This window comes from Perognathus longimembris, chromosome 17 (assembly GCF_023159225.1).
Source record: "Perognathus longimembris pacificus isolate PPM17 chromosome 17, ASM2315922v1, whole genome shotgun sequence".
In the NCBI taxonomy this organism is placed as follows: domain Eukaryota; kingdom Metazoa; phylum Chordata; class Mammalia; order Rodentia; family Heteromyidae; genus Perognathus; species Perognathus longimembris.
The window spans coordinates 6,585,175-6,593,504 of NC_063177.1; the positions used below are offsets into that span (position 1 = coordinate 6,585,175).

The following is an 8,330-nucleotide window of genomic DNA, read 5'->3' on the forward strand; positions in this document are numbered from 1 at the left end:
TCATTACCGCCACCTGGTGGCCATACAGGGAAAGGACAGATGGATTGTCTCCAGGCTTCTCTGGTAAGAGGAAGAAACTTAATTTTGATGGTTGGATCTATGGGGAAGCAAGAGAAACCTGTGGGTACAGGAGCCACATATCCTATTTCTTGACTCCACTTTACCTTCCCGAGCATAACAACATCCCACCTACTAGTTAGTGCAGACAGATGAATACCCTGAAATCAGAATTCATTCAATCAAAATTTATTGAGCTGCAACTATGTGCCCTGCAGTAGGAATATAGCAGTGATATATCTACCTTCATGAACTTACAATCTAGCATTCAGCTGACCAGTAAAATCTGTACAGTTACAGTAGTGATTAGAACACTGCAAAATGCATAGTGTTAAGATAATCTTGGACTATGCCAAGAAATCAGAAAAGTTTGAGGAACAAAGAAACGCTTAGGATTAGCTAGGTGGAAAGTGGGAGGAAGAAAATGGTGATCAGAAAGAGAATTTGTGAAGATTCTGAGGCAAGAATGAACTCACAATTTGAAAGCCAGCCAGAATGACTGGAGCACAGGAAAAGAGGAATGTGATGAAATGACATATGCAAGGTCTTTGAAATTAGGGTTTTAGTCCAAAAACAAGTAGAAGCTACTGAAGAATTTGAGACAGGAAAGGAAGAGTTTTAGATTTGCTTCCTAGAAATCATTCTGCTAGTAGTGTGTGGAGGAAGAAGCAGAAATGGAAGGCCAGGATAGGAGTTTCCTCAGCAGTCTAGACAAGTGATAGTTACTTGGAGAAAAGAAGGTGGATTACAAAGCTATTTAGAACCTACTTGTAGGTGTCTGGGTATGAGAGGAAATGGATATGATTTGGGCAAGAAGTTCTAAAGTAGATTCTGGAAAGGGGACAAGTTTGGACAGATGGGCAGAATGAGCACATCCCAAAGTTACAGTAGGCTCTGAGGCTGGTAGGAGAACAATAATAGTTTTGGTTCTCAAATTGTACAGGGTTTTAGTTTTAGTTGGACAAACTAGGTATACAGAAAGGCACTGATGAGCTGACTAAACTGTTTGATCCATATAATTCATGAATCCCTGAATTCCATGGGATGAGATGGAAAGCCACCATGAATTCAGAAGCTGCTGAAGGAAGGATATCCCTACCTTGGTTCATGCTTCCAATAGTCAGACCCTCAGAAAACTCCTATGCAGGCCACATAGAGGCTCAAGGATAACATCTTCCCCTGTGCTGGGGTCTGGAACCCTGACCAGGAAGATGCTCTAAGCCCTCCCTGCTTTATCTTTGCCTGCTGCTTCTAGGAGGCTCACCTGCTGGTTATCTCAATTGCCTTCCCCTTCTAAGGTTAAAAGTATATACCAAATCATAGACCTTTTTCCCACTCTAGTTTTTCTTGGAGTCAGTAAATATTCAACTCTGTCTCAAAGAAGTCAGTGGGGAAATCTTGCTGTGGGATTAACAAGGAAGCAACATCGATAGCTATTGCTTGGCTGCCACTTTGCCTTCCCTTGCTTCCACTTTGACCCTGGAGTACAATGCTAACTAAACTCCCTCCTAACACAATAACTATTGACTTCACAGTGAGTCTACCATTTCCCATTGTGCAACAAGCCTATGACAAACCTGCATTGTGAATACTTGTTCTCAGAACAAGTTCTGACAGATGTTAGCTGGATGTTAGACACAGTTGGTTTACACTAAAATGAACACATGGTCTTCAGCATTGGAATGATTTGGATTTGCATCTGGCTCTTATGATTACTAATTGCTGTGCCTTTGTCCTCCTGTAATGAGGTTTCAAAAGACTTATCTGAAAAAACTGTTAATAGTATTTGCTTTGAGGGGTAGTTGTAATAAAGAGGGTACTTAAAACTCCCAGCATATCTATCCTGAATTATCAGATAACTCTCAGCATATCTGGCCTGAGTTGTCTGGAAACTATTCACTTCCTTTCTCTTGAATTTCAGCTTCTAAATTCTCTTCTAGAAGGGAGATAAATCAGTTTTATATGACCAATAACAATAGTTTCCTCCTCCTGTCTTTTGAAGTCCTACACTCCTACAGCCATCCCATTTCCTACATTGCCAAAGATGTTCTATTCCCCATCCTTGTGCATCTCTTTGTTTTTCCATCAAAAAGATTATGTCTGAACTCCATTGACTCTTCCTCTACATATCCCTAATCCAAGATGCAGTCTCCTCATATCATTCCTAACTATCAATTAATTCACTTCTAGGTTTCTCCCTAATTTTCACAAAGCAAATCATAAAGGAGCTAGCAAATACAATCCTTAATACTTCAGAAGAACATGGGAACCAAAGGCCAGTTCCCAGAGAGGAATGGAGTTCTGGGTCCAGGCACCCATTACCCCCCACCCCCCTTTACCTCCAAACATAAAAAAACGCAAACTCAAAATATGTCTTGAGTCTACATGAGCATACATCTCCTTTCCTATAGCTCTGTGAGATCATCATTGAAGTAGAGCAGTATTGCGGGTGTATGGAGTGTACCATCCATATTGAGAAGATCAAATTCTTCCTCCTCATCCTCGATCCCATTCTCTTCCAGGGTACGATCCATGATCAGGATCTTCCCGTCATATTTCCACGTATAGCTGGCAGCATGTGCATTATAGGGGAGATAGCGGTGTAGTATTTCCCACATTGACTCCAGAGCCCCCACCTGAAGAACACAGAAGTACCTCACCTCTAGAATTCTGGATGGAACACACATACAGAAGACCAGTAGCTTAAGATATGAGAGCTGGGGCTGGGATGTAGCTCAGTGGCAAAGTGCTTGCCTAGCAAGTGCAATGTCCTGGGTTTGATCCCCAGTAGCAAAAAAGAAAAGACAAAAAAAAATACAGATTAAAAAAAAATATGAGAGCTGTGTCTCCTTCTACCTATATAGCAGCTTCAGGCACTCTACAGTCCCAGAAGTAAAGCTGAAGCACCAGGATACAATGAAGACTGCACAGCCAGTAGCTGTCTCCTCACTTCAGTCTTGAAATGACTTAAAAGAGTCGAATTGCTGGGCTGGGAATATGGCCTAGTGGCAAGAGTGCTTGCCTCCTACACAGGAAGCTCTCGGTTCGATTCCCCAGCACCACGTATATGGAAAACGGCCAGAAGGGGCGCTGTGGCTCAGGTGGCAGAGTGCTAGCCTCGAGCAGGAAGAAGCCAGGGACAGTGCTCAGGCCCTGAGCCCAAGGCACAGGACTGGCAAAAAAAAAAAAAGGAGTCGAATTGCTATCCAAAACAGCACGTAGAAGCTCCCAAGGATCACCATCACTGAGATGCTGACCTGGGCTTATGAGGGGCTCTCTGGGCTCTACTAGAATTCCCAACCCTAAGGACCTGGAAACACTGCTCTCCCCAGTCACTGCACTGTAAAAAGGGGAGAAAATACAGCTCCTAACTGTAGAGAAAATTTTTGTTGATTTGCTGTGGTCTAACCCATCCAGAGGCACCAGATCTCACCTCCAGGGTGTGCTCCTGCGACGTGAGCGTGTTGATTATGCGGATGGTCCGGGTTTTGGGGGACAGCCGCCCCACCTGGTAATCAGTCCTCTTCCACCAGGGTTTTCCGAAATCATTGGCCCAGTCGGAACGGGGCAGCTGCGGCGGGACGTGCACGAAGCGGCCCCGAGGGGTGCGGTACTTCAGACAACCCGTCAGCGGATCGATGTGCTTTCGGATCTTTAAAGCAGGGTTTGGGAGGAGGGTGTCCGAACCGTCACCGAGGAAACGCGTTCTGCTATTGCCCACATTTCCGACCCAGGCCTGCTCCCAGCGCCCCTTCCCCGGCCCCGGGTCTAACGCAACTTACGTCTTTGGTCGTTGGATCAAACCAGTGGCTGATGTCCTGGCCTGCAACTTCCACGATGGGTTTCAGCAGCAGGTTCCCTGGCAAGGAGCAGCAGCAGCAGCAATCAGTGCCAGCCACCCCCGAACCGGGACGCGCGCGCGCGCGCACACACACACACACACACACACACACACACACACGCCGTGGCCCTTACCCTTGAACTCCTCTGCTAGCGGCGTTAGGTTGTACACATAACCCAGGTAAGATACCCAAAGGTCGTCGGACTGGTTATGTTCAGCTACCTCCGCCGGCGTGAAAAAGCGACGCTGGAAATACTCAAAGTTTGGTCCAGCCACTAGGCCCCGGCGCCTCATGGCTAGTGCTGTGCCGGTCCTGGCTCTCTCGGCTGCCTCCTCGCTTCACCGCACTCGGCACACTCTTTACTACACAAGCTCTGCCGGGAGCTGAGCGTTTGCCCGGTGACATGGAAACGATTGTCCCTCTCTGGCCACCGTCCGCTCAGACGAAACTTGCCCGGGGAGGCGGGGCTTGGGCCGCTCGTGATGACGGGAAATGTAGTCCGATTCCGGCCTCGGGCACCTAAACAGCGAGTGATCCGAGTTCGTTCTGGGAGAAAGCGAACCCGCTCCGATATAATTTGGGGCCCAGGCTACACGCGGTATTTAGGGCAATTTAACTGCCAAGGCGGAAAAGGTGAGGAAGACAGTTCCGCTAAATTGGTGGGTTCCTAAAAGACGTGTAAGCAATCTCAGGTAAACTCGCGATAACTTATGACATCAGGCGTAATAGGTCTAGGTCGCAACGCTGAAGTAGGAGCTCGCGAGATCTCTGCAGTTGCCGAGGAGTCTCGGAGGAGGAGTGATCTCGCGAAAGGAAAGACTGAGAGCGCTCGCGAGAACTCAGACCGCCGGTCCCGACAGGTCCTTAGCAAGTTGAAGGGCCTCGAGGAGTCCCGAGGGGCACATGGCTGGAGCTGGGCCCACCATGCTGCTACGAGAGGAGAACGGCTGTTGCAGTCGGCGACAAAGCAACTCCAGCGCTGGGGTTAGCGCGGGCTTGGGTTCCGGGATCCAGGGGAAGTGGGGCAGCAAGATGGGAGGACAGAAGGGGAACTGCAGCTCCCGGCAGCCTCCGGGCTTTGCGTGATTGCCCCCGCGGGCTGCCGGGAACTGTGGTTCGGCGGGAGGGCGGCCGCCGGTCCCGCGCCACCCGAGAACGTGTCCCGCCTCCGCAGGATTCGGACGGAGAGCGCGACGACTCGCCGGCCGCGCGTGCCCGGCAGCAACTCGAGGCGCTGCTCAACAAGACTATGCGCATTCGCATGACGGATGGGCGGACACTGGTCGGCTGCTTCCTCTGCACGGACCGCGACTGCAATGTCATCCTGGGCTCTGCACAGGAGTTCCTCAAGCCGTCGGGTCAGTGCCCGAGGAATGCACGCCCACCTGGGAACGTGCACGCTAGGCATTTCCCCTCCCGAGCCTGACTGCACCCCTTGTTTTCCGGGGCTTATTTTGGTGGGTCAGAAGGGGCGGGGACCGACGCTGACCTGTCTCCCTCATGCTCTGACCCTTCTTTCCAGATTCATTCTCTGCGGGGGAACCCCGTGTACTAGGCCTGGCCATGGTACCAGGACACCACATCGTTTCTATTGAGGTGCAAAGGGAGAGCCTAGCGGGGCCTCCGTATCTCTGACCCTGATCGTGCATGTCTTTCAGACTTCATTAAATATGTAACTGAAGCAGCCTATCTCTGTGTAGATCTCATGCCAGGTCATAGATAACATCTGTATTCGAAGTGAAGACCTTCTCAACCCTCTTTCCCTTGGCTACTGTCCCGAAGTGCCAAGCTTCCCCCAAGTTCGAAGGTGGGGAATGGGAAACAGACTGAGTTGCAAGACGGGTTTGTCCTAGGGTGGACCCCTGCATCTTCCCTCCCACGCTGCCCCTTCAGAGTTGTGGAGGGAGGGGGTGTCATCCTGCTCAGGAAGGCCTATTGTTTCCCACCCCGGCCTGGCAACACCGAGTTCCTCTAAGTTGAGGTCAAAGAACAGACTCCTGGTCCCCTAGGGGAGCCAGGGTGAGCAGGAAAGGTTCCTTCCCCGCTATTGATGGGGAGGTGACTTAGGGGTCAGGGACAGAACTCGGGTCTGACCAGGAAGAACAGACTAATGCGATAAGGGAAAGCCTGGAGGCTGCAGGATGCTCTGGTTTGCAGTCTCAGGAACTCATTTCCTGCTCCTGAGCACGAAGGGGGAGATGGTATTTGTGCCACCCTTCTGTTCACAGAATACATTCGGCTTATAAGTTCTTTATTAATGTGTGATCTGTCTGCTCAGCTCCATAAATACTAGAGCTGCACCCGAAAAGGAAGACACAAATTCCGTTGTTGTCCTCACGTTAAGAGAGGGGGGAGGAAGATGTGCAGGGGCCAGCCCAGGTGGTCCAGATTCCCAGAGAGTAAAGTAGGTTTTCCTGGGGCGTGGGAATCTTCACCAGCATTGGGTCCACAGATACTGTTGCTTGCCAAAGGGATTCTGAAGACCTGGCATGGGCACGGGCGGTGGCAACGGCAGAGAATCTCAAGAGTTTCAAGTCCTCAGGCCAACCAGGACCTAGCCGACAGGGTTCGTCCCTCCTCAGACCCAGACCTTTCCTGGTATGGGAAGGGCTTGGGACCCTGGTAAGGCCCGGCCCAGCCGCGGCTGTGGGGCGCGCCGCCGCCTGTAGAGGGCTCGGCTGTAGGGTACCAGGCAGTCGGCCAGGCGAAGGCGCAGGCAGAGGCGGCGGTAGCTGGCCAAGGCAAGCACCAGGAGCGGCACGAGGAGCAGGAACCCGGTGACCAGCAGGGCTGTGAAGCCCGGGTCCCGAAGGTGCGCGGTGCAAGGGGGTGCCTGGGAGCGCAGGAACTGTGGGGAAAGAGGCATCAGACTAAGACCGAGCTGGGAGCAGGGCCACGCCGCAGGGGGGTGGAAAGAGCCCGGGTAGGGAGCAGTTGTGGCCCCCAGACCCCATCGCCCCAGCGCGTGTCCTGGGGCGCATGCTCACCTGGGAGTGGCAGAGGAAGCCGAAGCCCAGCATGGTGACAGCAGGTAGCAAGATGGTCCCCAGCACTATTACCAGCAGGAGAAGATTGAAGGCAGCCACCAGCAGGTTCTGTGCTGTTACTAGGACGGCGCAAGCCCAGCAGTCTAGGGGATCCCGGGGCTCGGGGCCACCACCGAGGACAGGTCTCTGCGCTCCGGAGGCGTCCGCCATGGCCTGGCTGACTGTGCCGCCCAGGCCACAGCCCTTATAGTCCTCCTTCCTGCCCCTCCCCCGGCCTGGCCTCCCCACCGCCCTTATCCTGGAATGCAGCTCCAGGACTAGGCCCCCCCACCCCAGGAATAGCCCGGAGCTCCCGACATTCCACAGGCGCCTCCGGGGGGCTCCCACTGGGGTCTGCAGCCCATCCCCATCAATCACGCCGGGAGGCCCTCCTCCCGGTACTGGGCCCAGCCATCACCAGCACATTAGCAAAACAGGATTGTTTTCTTTTATTTTTTAATATTAATATTCTCACACAAAAATCACCGAAAATTGGGGTAGGGTTGGGAAGACCCCTCTGCCCCTGGGGCAGAGAGACAGTGCAGTGCGCAGGGGCGGGACTGTCACCCCCACCCCTCCGCAACCCCAGCAGGGAGAAGAGAACCAAGAAACTGGAAATGAAGCCCCGAGAAAGTCAGCTCCCGGGTAGTTGGATTTTTTTTCTTAAAGCCGGGCAGGAGCAGGGAGGGAAATGGGGATGAAAGTCCGGTTTGTAACATTGGCTGGGGCTGGGGAGGAGGGGCTTCTTTTTCCTCATAGTTCTTTGTTTTAAACTTTAAATTTTTTTATTTTATTTATTTTTTACAAAATACCATTTCAGTTCCCACTTCTTCCCCTACAGTACAGGAGTCGCTCACCCTCAGGCGGGGTCGGGTCGGGTGGGAGTCGGGGGCCTGGTCCGAAAGTGCAGGGCGTGAGGGAGGGGAGCGGGTTTGAGCACCATGAGAGCCCGGCGGGGCGCAGGCCGGGGCCGGCCGAGACTGGCGGAGGGGGCCGAGCCCGGACACACGCTGGGGCGCACGAGTCCCCCGGAGGGGCGGGCGGGATGGCTTGGGAGTGCGGGAGGTCAGGTTTTCCCAAAAAATGAATAAATAGAGGTGAGTGGGACTGTTATAAATTAAAAATCAAAAAAGGAACAAAAATACAAATCATAACCAAGTGAATAAACAGACATGTACAGGGATCACAGCTAGCATTGAAAATTAAAAAAACGAGGCGGTTCCGGGGAGGGTGAAGCCCATAGAATCTCATGAAAACCTCGGCTGCCGGAGTCTATGTACACGCGGGCGGGCGCGGGGGGGGGGGGGGCGCGGGGGGCGCAGGCCGGGGAACCCGTATCGGCCCCGCGCCGCCGGAGCCTGGTCCTTGTGTCTCTTGCTAGAAAGGCCAAAGTCGGTGAGGGGAG

General features: G+C 52.5%; 3 protein-coding genes across 3 annotated transcripts; 1 reads left to right on the forward strand and 2 right to left on the reverse strand.

Moving 5' to 3' along the window:
* Window positions 1-224: 224 nt before the first annotated feature.
* LOC125365676 (cytochrome b5 domain-containing protein 1) lies at window positions 225-4,532 on the reverse strand. Its single transcript, XM_048365891.1, has 4 exons — window positions 4,033-4,532; window positions 3,840-3,916; window positions 3,491-3,709; window positions 225-2,693 (listed from the first exon to the last, which is right to left on the reverse strand). The coding sequence occupies exons 1-4, from the start codon at window positions 4,190-4,192 to the stop codon at window positions 2,463-2,465; spliced, it is 687 nt and encodes a 228-aa protein (XP_048221848.1). The 5' UTR covers window positions 4,193-4,532; the 3' UTR covers window positions 225-2,462.
* A 24-nt stretch (window positions 4,533-4,556) lies between these two features.
* On the forward strand, window positions 4,557-5,588 carry Naa38 (N-alpha-acetyltransferase 38, NatC auxiliary subunit). Its single transcript, XM_048365893.1, has 3 exons — window positions 4,557-4,883; window positions 5,074-5,257; window positions 5,422-5,588. Exons 1-3 carry the CDS (start codon window positions 4,803-4,805, stop codon window positions 5,532-5,534), a joined length of 378 nt encoding a protein of 125 aa, XP_048221850.1. The 5' UTR covers window positions 4,557-4,802; the 3' UTR covers window positions 5,535-5,588.
* Window positions 5,589-6,133: 545 nt separating this feature from the next.
* Tmem88 (transmembrane protein 88) lies at window positions 6,134-8,258 on the reverse strand. The gene is made up of 2 exons (XM_048365892.1): window positions 6,887-8,258; window positions 6,134-6,747 (listed from the first exon to the last, which is right to left on the reverse strand). The coding sequence occupies exons 1-2, from the start codon at window positions 7,094-7,096 to the stop codon at window positions 6,478-6,480; spliced, it is 480 nt and encodes a 159-aa protein (XP_048221849.1). The 5' UTR covers window positions 7,097-8,258; the 3' UTR covers window positions 6,134-6,477.
* Between the last annotated feature and the right edge of the window lie 72 nt (window positions 8,259-8,330).

Coding starts and splice junctions, on each gene's coding strand:
- Tmem88 (XM_048365892.1), bottom strand. CDS start 7,096: ATGGCGGACGCCTCCGGAGCGCAGAGACCTGTCCTCGGTGGTGGCCCC. Junction 6,748..6,886: donor GCTTCCTCTGCCACTCCCAG/GTGAGCATGCGC, acceptor CTTTCCCCACAG/TTCCTGCGCTCCCAGGCACC.
- LOC125365676 (XM_048365891.1), bottom strand. CDS start 4,192: ATGAGGCGCCGGGGCCTAGTGGCTGGACCAAACTTTGAGTATTTCCAG. Junction 3,710..3,839: donor TTGATCCAACGACCAAAGAC/GTAAGTTGCGTT, acceptor CCTGCTTTAAAG/ATCCGAAAGCACATCGATCC. Junction 2,694..3,490: donor CGCAGGAGCACACCCTGGAG/GTGAGATCTGGT, acceptor TGTGTTCTTCAG/GTGGGGGCTCTGGAGTCAAT.
- Naa38 (XM_048365893.1), top strand. CDS start 4,803: ATGGCTGGAGCTGGGCCCACCATGCTGCTACGAGAGGAGAACGGCTGT. Junction 4,884..5,073: donor AAAGCAACTCCAGCGCTGGG/GTTAGCGCGGGC, acceptor CCGCCTCCGCAG/GATTCGGACGGAGAGCGCGA. Junction 5,258..5,421: donor GGAGTTCCTCAAGCCGTCGG/GTCAGTGCCCGA, acceptor CCTTCTTTCCAG/ATTCATTCTCTGCGGGGGAA.